General features: G+C 38.6%; 2 protein-coding genes across 2 annotated transcripts in view; one reads left to right on the forward strand and one right to left on the reverse strand.

Annotated features, from left to right (window-relative positions):
* Nucleotides 1-14,742, forward strand: part of LOC135084616 (ryanodine receptor) — a 205,479-nt gene that overhangs the window by 141,117 nt on the left and 49,620 nt on the right. The window contains exons 72-78 of the mRNA XM_063979388.1: nt 858-1,012; nt 1,453-1,630; nt 2,077-2,212; nt 11,616-11,740; nt 12,077-12,197; nt 12,856-13,045; nt 13,644-13,893. Coding sequence (XP_063835458.1) covers nt 858-1,012; nt 1,453-1,630; nt 2,077-2,212; nt 11,616-11,740; nt 12,077-12,197; nt 12,856-13,045; nt 13,644-13,893 — 1,155 coding nt within the window. The remainder of the gene's footprint in view (nt 1-857; nt 1,013-1,452; nt 1,631-2,076; nt 2,213-11,615; nt 11,741-12,076; nt 12,198-12,855; nt 13,046-13,643; nt 13,894-14,742) is intronic.
* On the reverse strand, nt 3,037-9,186 carry LOC135084549 (uncharacterized). Its single transcript, XM_063979314.1, has 5 exons — nt 9,154-9,186; nt 8,710-8,853; nt 7,900-8,089; nt 3,781-3,836; nt 3,037-3,367 (listed from the first exon to the last, which is right to left on the reverse strand). The coding sequence occupies exons 2-5, from the start codon at nt 8,848-8,850 to the stop codon at nt 3,047-3,049; spliced, it is 708 nt and encodes a 235-aa protein (XP_063835384.1). The 5' UTR covers nt 8,851-8,853; nt 9,154-9,186; the 3' UTR covers nt 3,037-3,046.

Here is a 14,742-nt window from a genome sequence, read left to right on the forward strand (position 1 = left end):
TTTCATAAAAGAGAACAACATCTTGTGTACGTGCTCGTGTACAGCCAAACTTTTGAACGTTTTGATATCATATATTAATATAATTTGGCATAATGAGTTTGGAATGTTTCTTGCATAATATTACTTTTCCATGATGCCTATAACATAATGTTTTGATTTAAAGTGAAAAATAGGTTATGGTGCGGCGGGGGTGGCCCTTGGGCCACCCCTAAGCCGCCTATTTAGTTTTATACACACATAAATGACCTCATATTAATCACATTTACCAAATCATGCGGTAATTATTCATAATAACCGGCGATTATTCATAATTTTCACATTTATCACTTTGACCGTAACACTTACATAAACATTGACTTTAGATTGTAGTAAGTATATCTCTCATTATCATCAAAATACAACACAAAAGTGCATTTCCACTAATTGCGAAAGGGTAAGTTACTCAAAAAGTAGTGAACAAACCTATGTGTACATAAGTTCAAATAATTTAGTCACACTGCAAATTACATACGCTTGCGAAGTTTCAAATCCACGTGAAACATTTTGGAATAGATTACCATTGCCTTCTAATTTTGGGACACCCAAAATTAGCACGTCATTTTGACACCGACCGAAGGTAGCTGGGCGGGCATTTCAAAATTCATCAAACTTTTCTATAGACATTAACAACTAAAATTGGTTATAACTCAAACTTAAAACTTTTCTATGGATTTTTAGGCTTGTTCGATGTATTTTAAGCCCAGCTAACTCCAGTATCACTGTGACGTGGTATTTTTTGGAAAACCCTGCCGGCTATAAGAATGAGTTGGCGTGTTATCTACTGAACCATAAGTATTAAACTTCCGTCTTCCATCCAGGTGGTCTTGCCCCTAATGGAGAAATATTTCTCCACACATCGCAACTACTTTATAGCGGTTGCGACGGCGACCAACAACGTCGGTGCGGCCAGTTTGAAAGAGAAAGAAATGGTTGCCGCTCTCTTCTGCAAGCTGGCCAGCTTGCTGAGGTCCAGGTTAGTAATCAAATATCTCTGTTTACATCAAAGCATGGTTCGGAAGGTGTTCTGCTTAAATAAAATATTATGATGCATGCAAACACAAAGCTTTTGGTTGTAATAGCTGAGTTCAGGTTTAACGTCAATCTTTACTACACCATGGACCACGCCATGCTCATTAGCTAGAAAAGAGGCAATGACCTCCAAACGGCTGGACAGATTTAATTTTATCGTACCTAGCTAAGAACACCCCATTCTAATCTATCAAACAAAGAAAAGTGCGTCAAAGTTGATCCATTCGTTTGAGCTACGGCGCTATAGACCCGAGAACGTCAAACTTATAACACGCCTCTTTTTATGTCGGAGGTTAAATAAAAAACATAAATATTTATCCTAGTTGGGACCTAGGTGACTGGTTAGTTTTGAAATGATTTTGTTAATTATTATTTTCCCCCCAGGTTGGCAGCCTTCGGGCCGGACGTCCGGATCACCGTCCGCTGTCTCCAAGTCCTTGTAAAGGGCATCGACGCTAAGTCTCTGGTGAAGAACTGTCCGGAGTTCATCCGGACATCAATGTTGACATTCTTCAACAATGTTGCTGATGATTTGGGGCATACCATCCTTAACTTGCAGGAGGTACGTTAATCAGAAACAATGTGTGAATTTTTAAACCGCAGTCACCACTGGTCTCTGAGTTTTTGTCATCACTCGCCAATTCAAAGCGGTATTATTTAAGAAATAAAGACTTACAATAAGCCCGTTAGAAACAATACTCAAACTTCTTTTTTTATAGAAATAAACATTTATATGGCCAAACTTAAATGGCAGTGGGCGGGGCAATAGCTTATAATGGTCATTGGGGCTGAAAAGTTCTCGATTGACCACGGACTGGAAGACATAGTGAAAGCAGACATTTCACTCAGTCCAGACAATACTAGCTATAACATTGCTTATTGTTTACTAAATGGTATATCTATTTTTCAAAAACGTGAATTAGGTATAAGTACTGGTAAATCTGAAAAGTTCGCGCTCCTACAGTGTAAACTAAATGACTTAAATGATAATGGTGTATAAATTTTCAGGGGAAATACGCCCATCTCCGAGGTACTCACTTGAAGACTTCAACCTCACTTGGCTACATCAACGGCGTGGTCCTTCCCATCTTGACGGCCAAGTTCGACCATCTCGCCAACTGCGAGTATGGAGCTGATCTGCTGTGTAAGTACTCTAATATGTCTGCAGGGCTAGGATAGGGGAGACCGAGGATTCCCTCGAAGCCAGAGAGCTCGTGAGCGAGATTCTAGCCTGAGGCGAAGCTGCGGACGAATGTCCAACTAGGACAATAACTCGCGGCTCCGTTTCTTTTTTCTTTGGGCTCTGGTGGAAACCGTTGGGTTTTAGCGGGTAGGCCCCGCCTTTAGTGGGTAGGCGGGCAGAGTCCCACATAACCCACTGGCCGTCCCCTTCGACCAGTGGGTATGCGCAAAGCATTTCCCGACTTAAAAAAAGGGGGAGACCGAGGAGAGTTGTGACAGAGCGCGCTGTTGCGAGCGAGCTGATAGTTAATAGGTTTTCAAAAATCGACAATGTCACAACTCTCCTCGGTCTCCCCTATAGGGGAAACTATACTAAATTGGACCATCTTCATACTTCGTATCATCATCATCATCATTTCAGCCTTAGGACGTCCACTGCTGAACATAGGCCTCCCCCAATGATTTCCACAATGGCCGGTTGGTGGCGGCCTGCATCCAGCGCCTTCCCGCTACCTTTATGAGATCGTCGATCCACCTCGCCTCGTGGGTATAGCTTCGTATCTTCAAATTGCTACAATGTGAATACTCAGCTATACGTAACTAATTCATTGTTTATCATTCAACAGTAACAATTCAAAGAATTTATACGAAATATTAGGGTGGTCCATTTTATATGCCGGTCCAATATGAAAAAATGCACACATATTTGAACTTTTTTCTCCATAAAAAACAGCAGTTTCAAAACTAGACTATGAAATTTCGTATTTCCAATATTGTTTACGCCTAAAGGTGGTTATTATACTTTCCAATCATCACTATCGCTATCGGAACTGTCGGATTCGCTATCGCTATCGCTAGAAGAGTCGCTGCTGTCTTTCTCTTTTTCCTTCTTTATAATATACGCAGCCTTGCATTGTGCTTTGCAGCGTTTAGCGAAGGCTTTCTTCTTCGCTTTGGTACATTCGTACTCGTCGCAAGCGCCTTGGTAAGCGAACTTGCAAGCGTCATTGCATTTCGCTCGCGACGCTTGCTGGCACGCGCGTTCGAAGCGATCGCGCAAAATGTCCACTCGTAAGTCCAAAGTTTGGTGCGGGGTCTCGTTACGGAGTGTTACATGCTGTAAATAATTAAGGAATAATGATGATTTTATACTTATTTTACAATTATAGTAGCAGGAAGGCGTTGGACGCAGGCCGCTACCAACCGGGCAATATGGAAAGCATTGGGGGAGGCCTATGTTCAGCAGTGGACCTCCTATGGCTGAAATGATGATGATGATTACAATTATATTCGTTTTTTTGTCTATTCCTACCAAAACAAAGGTTTAGTTTTGATGGTCACATAACACACCTACAGGCAAAGTTAGTACTCGTAGTTTCGAATTTATGACTTTAATGTTGCTCATCCCACCACTTTTTCCTACTACTGCAACTCCTGTATAGCCAGGGTCTACAGCTTGGCCACGAAAAAAACTCAACAAGTTAGGGTTGAGTAGTTTCAAAAGGGAATATTCTTTTAAAATAAACTTACTTTTGTTTCCATCAGTGGGTAGCAAGCTTCCAATCCAGATCTTGTTGGATCTATCGCTAAAATGATAAATGATTTGAGAATAAATGACGCCATGTTTAAGTCCAAGCTTATTATTAAGAGCCATTTTACATTTTCGTGCGAATTTCTAAGATTTTGGAAGCATGAATTACTATCTTAAGCAACACCCAGAGATTATTTAATAACTGCGAAAGATAGGTCAATCCTTGTTGTTGACCATTAATGAAACGGATTTACTAAAACTCTTTTGCTTAATTCACAGTGCCCCATCTCCCACAACCATTTTACGAAAAAATTGCCGCAGACTAATTTTCAAAGTCCTGTATCTATTATTTATGCTCATATAATAAGCTTAAAAATATATAGTAATCATCGGACATATATTCTTGTAGTCCATTAATGAAATAGATTCTTGAATTTCATTACCATTATTGAGTAAAATCTAAAGATAATTTGGCAAATTTGAAGATTAACGTCACATTTTGATCGTGGTTTTTGGTTTAAAAACACAGCATAAACTGCAATAAAAGTATCCCAAAATAAAGAATATTCATTGTAGAATTAATTTCTACAGTTATTGTTTAAATATTAGTAACCACTTTGTCAAAATATTGATGTGAATATCAGTATAAATTACAATGCGCAAGCCGACATCGATTAGTATGGCGCGAGCGCCCGTCAAGGCAGGACCTGTGTCATTTTTCCCGCCGTGACGTTTACGTGCGTTCGTGTCGTAAAGCGGTGATTTGTACGGCGACCAAATACATTTGATACTATGCCGAGAGGCTGTTTCGAGTCGGCCGGCCGAGCAGAAATTGAAATGATGAATTTTAATTTCTTTGACGGATCTGGGTGTAACTATGTATAATATGTAGGTACCATGTATTTAATTTAATAAATAAATTATAAAAAAGTATATCCATTATGATAGCACCTTTAACACAAGCATATTGGTTGCCTACTTTTGGACTAGATGGCGCTGTGAAATTGTCCAAAGATTTGTTTATTTATTTATCCGCTTTGAGTTTTGTTTCGTGAAGAAGAAAAAGAAGCGTTTTGTTTTGTTGTTAAATCTATACTAATAAAAGAGGAAAGATTTAATTGTTTGTTTGGAGGCAATAGGCTCCGAAAAAAATTTCTTTCACGATTTAGAATCCTAATTTTTTTCTATGTAGGCTATAAAATATTTTCAAAAACTTTAGTCCAAAATCTTTGATAAAATTCGACGTTTAATAAATAAATTAGATAACATGTTAATACTTTTTTTTTCAGTACGATTTTAGTACTTGTTTTTCAGAAATTCTACGATTTAACTAAACTTCTAAAGTGTTTATATTTTATGCATAATTTATTAACTTCTAAAATATACATAATATGTATGTATTATATCCTATTGATAGATGACGTGCTTCGTATTTTATTAAAATTATTACCTGACTAGGTTAAAAAGGTGTGGAATGTTATTTTGGAGATAACTTGGTTCCATAGAAATATAGAGAGATGCTAAGTAATGCGCTGAGTTCGAAACTCAGTGTCGTATTAGAAATTCACACACACAAAGAAATCAAATTATGTGCTCATTATCCATTGCGGTATCAGTATTCAACGTTCGAATAATCTTTAGTACTATGCAAGCAATATAAACTGTTTACATAATGACGTCGCTACTGTCATCATTGCTTTCACAAGCAATATGTTTCAATTTGTCCCTTGTCACATTTCCCTTTAGTTTCTGTGATCTGTGCTTGTTTCTAAGTTGATATCAATGAAATATTCCTTAGTACTTTTGATTTAAATTATTTTTTTTTATTTTGACACGTGTTTGAAAAATCAAGGTCAGATTACAATAAAATAACAAGTGAAAACGTAACATTGCATTGCAACTCGCAATTTCGCAATATTGATGAGGAGATTCCATTGGAAAGTCTGTATTCATTCCTAGGATTCCCCTAACACCATCAAATTCAAGAGAATTCAAGAGAGTGCAGTTTCCCATCTTATGCTTAGGGACCACGGTTTAAAATAGTGTGGTTGCATAGAGCCTGCAACGGGCAACCGCGTGCGCAGCTGCTCATACTAATTTTCGATACAAAAGCAAGTGTTGGCGCCCTCACGAGTTTTAGCGGAGTTCCATATGGTAGCGGGAGTAGACTTAATGGAAATCTATGCTTCTCCGACGACCAGTTGTATGTGGAATACTCCAGAGTATGCGCACACAAATTCACACAATAGCCTGGTGATTTTAGCACCTGAAGGAAAAACAAAAAAACATTGTTTACAAAGAAATCTGCGGCAGGTGTAGTGTTTTAATTTTGTTTTAGAAAGATCTCATAATTTTGTAAGTATTCAAATGTTTAAACATAATGATGTGTAGATTTTAGATCAAAATATATAATCATTTAATTTTAACAAAATTAATTTTCTTAGAATATTTTAATTCTATTAGAACCATTTTCCACTTCATCGCAGAAGAAGTCGCTAGCTAATATGAAATATGTAGTATTGCCCGCGGCTTCAACCGCTTGAAATTTAGTTTGTCACAGATCGTCATAAATTATAGCCTATACATTATACATTGTTATTCTGGTCGACGCCAGGGATGGATGAGCGTCGCTGTCGCTGGCGACAGGGTCTTCTGGTTCAGGGTTCATGGCGTAGGTCTCAGGCAAAATGAAATCCACTCGTAGAAATTAATAAACTCAGTGTATTAACGAAAATAATTACACACAGCACTAGAGTCGTATCGGAACTGAGTGAACCAAAGGTCTTGCGATAGGAACGTCCGACCCGAGTGATAGTTGAACACAGACTGCCTAGTACTGCTGTACTGTACTGTAAAGTTTCATCAAAATCTGTTCAGTAGTTTTTGCGTGAAAGTGTAACAAACATCCAGACATCCACACAAACTTTCGTATTTATAATATTAGTAAGACTAGTAAAAAGTAAGATAGTAAGATGAATTATTTTAGTTATTTGTTTACTTAAAATAATATTTATTTATTTATTTCTTAGCTCTGTCTGATAATGGATCTGGAGGAGATGCAATGGCCACCTCCGTAACAAAACAATAGAACCATATGGAGTTTGGGCTTGTGTGATTCGCCTTGACGAATATTTCGTATCCAGGGTCCGATGATGGAGCTGTAAGGGGGCAGATTTTTTTTTCACTATGTGACTGTCTTTATTTTGTACTTAATATATTTTACATATTATACCTATTCGTGTTTCATTATTCGTATCCAGGGTCCGATGATGGAGCTGTAAGGGGGCAGATTTATTTTTCACTATGTGACTGTCTTTATTTTGTACTTAATATATATTTTACATATTATACCTATTCGTGTTTCATTATGAATCGAAATATAAAAGACTTAATAAACTCTATTAAAAATTTAAATTAATTAATCAAGTTTGAATACCTCATTCTAGCTACCTTAAAATTAATAACTTAAATCAAGTCTTAATACGGTCACGGCTCAAGATTTTTTTGTCCATTTCAGCGTTCTTTTTACTCTTTTGACGTTGCGTTGACAGCTTTTACCTAAATTCGCGCGGAATATTTTTGTGAAATGGCTCTTAATATAAAACAGCTACAGTCAGTTCGTAACACCAAAGGTGGCCAAAAAGTTGACATTACATCCTTATTCCAAGAGTAACAAAGACGAACTTTTTACCTACTTTGTACTTTTTGGCTGATTGACGAGGGGCTAACGAGACTATTAGATTTGTGCAATATAAATTACTATAGATCTAGTGCTTAACTCAGCCAGTCAGGGTTGCGGGACGGGAGGGGTATTTTTTAACATATTATGACGTGACAGAGCTGACGTCAAAACCATCCTCCCCGTGCCGCTCCCATGTCTGCCTGAGGTTGTTCACTCATTTTCACACAAACAAAATAATTTCACAAACGCGGGAGCGGCGCGTGACTAAAGCGAACGTCAGTCGCGCTCGCATTTGTCCGAGACAGTCCCAGATAACGCGTACATGAGCGGTGTCTATGTGTGCGTAGCTCGAGCGCGCTTAGTATTGTTTTGTGCTGAGGCTGAGTTATGCGCCAGACCTATAACTAATAACGTGCCAGAAACAAAGTTAACTTACTAAAGTCTTGGTTATAATCGTAGTTTTCGTTATTTTCGTAGTTTCCTTCAGGCTCGTTGGTTGTGGTCGTAGTGGCGTTCACACGGAACTGGCCTATACACCCCAGCCTTGTAAGCTGGTTGTACTTTTCTTTGAAATCGCTCTTACACTTGATATTTCTACACACTTGCTTGCCCACTAATTTCAAAGCCTAAAATGTACAAAAAAACTGCATTAAGGCCGTAGCACATTAATTATCAACCCGGAAAGGGATCGTAACCGTATTAACTCGAGGCGGTCAGTATTCTTTGTATGAAACTCCATACTGCAACGCACACTTTTATTATTATTATCCACAACGAGGAAGCTCTTGGCCTGTATCTCACCTGATGGTAAGTGACGATCAGGCCGAAGGTGGAAGCGAGCTTCACCCGGAATCCTCAACCACGGAGGAACTGGCTATCTTACCTCTAACTGCCGGAACACAACAATGCTGTTAACATCGCTATTATGTGTCGCCATAATAGCGATGTTAACAGTTGACTTAGGTTAGACTTATTCGCATTGTAACGTAAACGCCTAGCCTCGCGATTGACAGCGCGCGAAAGGCGATGACAGACTATACCTACAACCCGATCGAGCTAACTGCGCACTTCGCTGGAATGCGACTCCCTCTCACTCACCCGCACCCCTCCCCGCTTTCGCCCCGTCCGTACCAGAGCGTCGATGTGACGTCACGGCCGCCGGGTGCGAAGTTAATTCAATCAGGTTGCAGGTACATACTTAATCATCAATGATTTGACATTATTTTGATATCATACCCCAACTGACCTTGTAACATTTCTTCACCACAACTTTTAGGCATGCATCACCATACGCCATCCTCAAAATTCTGCTTTTAAACTCTTCTTTATTGATTTCTTTTTCTTCTTCTGTCAAAGAGAATGACGATTCTTCAGATACTGGTTTCATATTCTAAATAAAGATAATTTCTATGATTAATAAATATCCGGCAGTATAATGTTCAATTTTACTATTATTCTCTCGTTTTTAGGGTTCCATACCTCAAAAGGAAAAGACAGAACCCTTATAGGATCACTTTTAATATTACTTTATACCTACCGCTGTAGATCCTGGCTACACAGGAGTTGCAGCGGTGGGAACGAGAGGTGGGAATAGTCCCGTACTTACCTACCTAAACCTTAAACTTAACCTAAAAGTTGTCTTATGACATTATTTTTAGGCCTAAAAACCGCTTAAATAAACACAACTTACTTTATTTTTCGATACAATTACTATAGCAGTTTTCTTTGGTCGTGCAGCATTTAATAGACCATCTTGTCCCCTCATATCCCGTTTAGTTTCAACTGGCATATACTTATGCGCCCTAAGTTGTATAGGCTTCTTATTAACAATTTCATCCCAGATTTTTCCTTGCTGAAAACTTTCTGAGTACACAACTTTTTGAACATTTCTCGCATTGCCTTGGACGTTTTCTTTTGTTGTTAAATACGTTTTACTTCTACCATTTCTTTTATGTTTACGTTTGTCTCTATTTTTATTTTTACTATGTTTAAACTTCGCCTTTTCTGTAGTGGTATTAAGGTGTACATTGTCATAAAAAACGTTATCTGCTACTTTAACTTCATCACTATGTTTATGATCAACATGATCACCATCTTTACCTTTGAAATCATAATCAGAATCAGTGTCTTTTACTTCGTTTGTTTTTACTGGTTGAGCAGCTTGCAAACTTTGTATAGGTGGTGTTCTATTACTAATTACTTCATTATAATCAGGTTCTTCAGTAGATATCTCAGGTTCTTCTTCTGACATTAACATTTCTGTGCCAGGGAAATTTCTTTTTGTGGGTGGATAAGTTACTTCTATACGTTCATTTTTACTTCTCGGTCTTCTTTTGCTATCTTTATAATTATTATTTTTAAATACCTCATCAATTTCGCTATCTGTCGAATAGTCAGTTTCCAAACTGTTCCCTTTGGACATTTTTTGGAGTTTTTCATAGTTTTTTATCAGCTCTTGCAACACGTTGTTGACTCTGGTGATGTTTTTGATGACTTCTGCGAATATGACGCCTTCTTCTGTTTTGTGTTTGTCATTTTGAATGCTAGTTTTGTTGTTGACTACCTGCAAAAACATAATTTAATGTACTATCTTATACTCATCGGCAAGAATGCTCCTAAGCTTTTAACCGTTACCAGTGTGTAGAGAAAATAATTTTCATCAGTTCAAAATATTATTTCATATTGTTTAAGTACGAAATATGACATCTCCAGTGGCCATATACAACGTGTAACAATCATTGGCTATTTTTTTCACTCGGTGGACAGACGATTTGTTGAAGGTCACTGAAAGCACCTGCTGTCCTGCTGGATGCAAGCAGTGCAGGACCGGTCGTTGTAAAATTCTGTAGAGGAGGTCTTTGTCCAGCAGTGGACGGAATTAGGTCAAAGTGACAACTATTTTTTGATCTTTGAGTTTAATTTACATATAAAATATACATAATATTGAACAATTTACCAAACCAATATGCGCTAGCAGCAGGACGACTTGGTAATAACACGTCCCAAACAACATTTCAACTAGCGCGTACCATTTGTAAACTTGGCGATAAAACAAATTGATTTCCATATTTTTATGGCCGTGGCTTACCACATCCAAAGGTAAACCATATTTAATCAAATATACAAGATTTTGTTTAAAATAATAAACAGGACAAGTTATGATGTCACTTTTATCCTATCATCATGCTCGCCTGTAATTGATGAGTGCCGTCTTCCCCGTTAAACGCTAATACTGAATATTATGTAGATGAAACACATTTTCCCATAAGCCTCGTAGACGGGACATAGTAGACTAAGAGCTAGTGAACGCCAGACTTACGTCATTTTATAAAAGCTGAAAGTTTGTCAGCGTATGCTCCCAATATAGGATATAATGTTGGTGAATTAGGAAGTTTGGGTCATGGTGGCTTTGGGAGCTACCCTAAAAAACTGTCTGGCAAGGAGTTGGAACTGTCAAAACTGTCTGGCTGTTGGGGAAAATACTTCTAATTATTGTCCAAATATTATACATAAAAATCAGATTTCATGGTATAACCTTAGTAGAATTACAGTCTATTGAATATACAGAAAAAGCCACCATAAAAGTTAGACTTACGTTATACCATAAAATCTGATTTTTATGTATAATATTTGGGCAATAATTAGAAGTATTTTCTCCAACAGCCAGACAGTTTTGACAGTTTCAACTCCTTGCCAGACAGTTTTTTTAGGGTAGCTCCCAAAGCCACCATGACCCAAACTTCATAATTAACCAACATTATATCCTATATTGGGAGCATACGCTGACAAACTTTCAGCTTTTATAAAATGACGTAGGTCTGGCGTTCACTAGCTCTTAGTCTATAGGCATCGGGGGTAGCTGGCACTAACCCGAAAAAAACTTTATGGAGATAAATATTTCTTAACTCTACATTTTCAAAGATTTCGAAATGTTGAACAAATAAATAAAATACTATTATCTATTTAATGAAAAAATCATTAAAATATCTTGAATATTAAAAATATTATTTCCAATAAAGTTATAAATAAACAAATAATTGTGTTTTCAGGGATAAAATTCCATGTTTTTTTATGGAAGTTATATTTTGATATTATTGGTTATCAAGGTCAACTAATTTGGGTCTTTTTATTAATTCCCCCATCTTGTTCCAGTGGATGAGATTCAAGTGGCCTCGTACAAGATGCTGGGATCGTTATATGCCCTGGGAACTGATGCGACTCTCACCCACGACCGCAAGTACCTCAAGACTGAAATCGAGAGGAACAAGCCTGCTCTGGTATGTTGTTTTGTTTTCTTTAGGGTCTACACACACTTTTCTATAGGATAGTTAAGACGACGAGTAGGTAATATAGCAAAATAAGTAGAGCCAAACCAAAGTGCAAAGAATAAGGGTTCTATCCCGTTTTCTGCAAGAACAATTTTGCAGGATGTGTGACGTGTGCCCACCTAAGTTAATGTAGTTACCTATTTAAAAAATAGGTAACTACATTAACTTATATTTATAATGCGTGTAAATCGGCCTTATGTACGCCCATAAATATAAAAACCTAATCCAGTTCTTCCAAAGAAGTTGTGTCTACAGTGTTTAATTGTTGTTGGTTGTCCACCACAGGGTTCCTGCTTAGGAGCGTTCAGCTCGACGTTCCCCGTCGCGTTCTTGGAGCCGCATCTCAACAAGCACAACCAGTTTTCACTGCTCAACCGTATTGCCGACCACTCACTGGAAGCTCAAGGTGAGATATGAACCAGAAATGGAACCTTATAGATCGTTTCATCCACGAAGACGCGCCCCACCATTCTTCCGCTAATGTTTGAGTGTTATCGGTACATGCTAAATTATCAATGAGTGCACACGCACACTACAATAATGACGCTCGGATTGCTCGGATCAAACTCCCCGCACCCCACGTTTCCCTCGACCAAATGTTGGTGGAGTGCGTCTTCGTGGATGAAACGATCTATAACTTCGAACTCCTCCTATGTTCTTCTGACTATTGCGTTGCGGGTCCAATGACAGTTTAACCTTCCCTTCGGAACAAACTTGACCTTCACTGGTTGGGTTTTTGTTGGCGGTCAAGCTGTAGATCCTGGTTACACAGGAGTTGCGGCGATGGGAATAGTCCCTATCAAACAAGAAATGGAATAGAAATAACAGAACGGTGAAAGGTATCCGACAGACCAACTCGACATCCGACAGCAGTGGGTTCGAACCCTGCTGCCGCTTGACTTTCGTGTCAAAAAGGGCGCCTTTTTAAAAGCCACTGTAAAAATACACTTACACTCGATTCTTGATTTAAGATAATAAAACGAAATATAATTTAGATAACGTTGTTAAATAAATAACTCTTTCCCTTCGGTCATAACGGCTAAACAAATATTTCATCTTTTCAGACATCATGGCCAAAATGGAGCAATCCATGCCCACACTAGAGACAATCCTAAGCGAGGTGGACCAGTTCGTGGAATCAGACAAGACGTACAACGAGGCTCCCCACATTATAGACGTGGTGTTGCCATTACTGTGCTCGTATCTACCATTTTGGTGGGCGCAGGGTCCGGACAACGTTACCCCTACTGGCGGGTAAGTTTTAAATAAAATTATTCATGATATGCCGGGCTAGGATGATCGCCGTGACAAAATCTTATTGGTGACAAAACGTATTATTTATGCTTATCTCGTAAAATTGATAAAATGGCGCGATAAAAGGTTATTGCGGCGTAACATCCTATCCTACAGGACATTTATGCCCGTTTTCACCATCAATCCCTAATTTTTAAGTGACCCCTATGGTAACACACAACAGGATTTTTTTTTTCAAAGGGTCACTTAAAAATTAGGGATTGGTGGTGAAAACGGGCATTAGTCTACAGGAGCAAGGCCCTAACCTAATCTTAAGACTAGAGGCAAATAGAAAATTCTGGCCAAACGGGTTTTGGAGTCATTATGTTAGCATTTGTCCCTGTGACATTTTGCCACAAAAACATGTCCTCTCAAAAAAGAGGCATAAAGTCGGTCTAGGTGTCTTATTTGCGATAAACTTAAAACCTACCTACTGACTACAGGTACTCACGTAGTTTTCACAAATAGAAAGAGGTATCTGTGACAGAACAATACTTATATTCACGTGGACTAAGCCGCGGTCAAAAGCTAGTCTTTATACTCTTTTACGTTATTACAGCAACCACGTCACAATGGTGACAGCTGAGCACATGAACCAACTGCTCAAGAACGTTCTGAAACTCATCAAGAAGAACATTGGCAACGAGAGCGCTCCATGGATGACTCGCATCGCGACATATACCCAGCAGATCATCATCAACAGTTCTGAGGAGTTGTTGAGGGATTCCTTCCTGCCTCTCGCTGAAAGAGTCAGGAAGAGGACCGATACTATGTTCCATAAGGAAGAGAGCTTGCGAGGGTTCATCAAGGTAAGAAGACTGCCTCTATGGTCTAGTAGTAAGACCACCTCTCTCACACCCAGAGGTCCCGGGTTTGATTCCTAACAGGGGCAAAATTTCTGTTCGGTTTGGTAGGCTGTAGGGCTTGTTCTCGCCTGGTGAGTTGCCAGGCTGCCGCCATCTTATCTAAGGCTGGGTTGCACCATCGTACTTTAACAAACGTCAAAAATCTGTCAAACTCCATACAAAAAACTCCGGTTATCATTATAGTTACGGTCAAAAGGTGAAGCAACGCAGCCTAAGTCTGTCGCCACAACAATAATGTTAACAGCATTGTTGTGTTCCGGCAGTTACAAGGTAAAATAGCCAGTTTCCTACTTTGAGTATTCCGGATGAAGCTCGCTTCCACCTTCGGCCTGATCATCACTTTCCATCACGTGAGATGCAGGCTTTATCACGGTAGCAGATCATCATCAACAGTTCTGAGGAGTTGTTGACGGATTCCTTCCTGCCTCTCGCTGAAAGAGTCAGGAAGAGGACCGATACTATGTTTCATAAGGAGGAGAGCTTGCGAGGGTTCATCAAGGTAGGGAGATTGTATTGATAACACAGAGTAGTCTAAGAACATAGGTTACGAAAGTTCGTTAGATTAGAAAATTATCACCAAAGGTAAGTGGAGGATTTGGCAACTTAAACGTCTTAGTAAACATGGTCTGCTACTTTGTCTGAAAAAATAGAACCGTGTGATTATTGAAATATTAAAAGTTAAGAAAAACTGACGTAAATAAATAAATAATAAATAAATAAATATCCTTGGACATTTTACACTGCGCTTCTAGTCCCAAACTAAGCAAATGTAAACAAATGGTATAGTATTCA

The sequence above is a fragment of the Ostrinia nubilalis genome, chromosome 26 (genome assembly GCF_963855985.1).
Source record: "Ostrinia nubilalis chromosome 26, ilOstNubi1.1, whole genome shotgun sequence".
Lineage (NCBI taxonomy): Eukaryota > Metazoa > Arthropoda > Insecta > Lepidoptera > Crambidae > Ostrinia > Ostrinia nubilalis.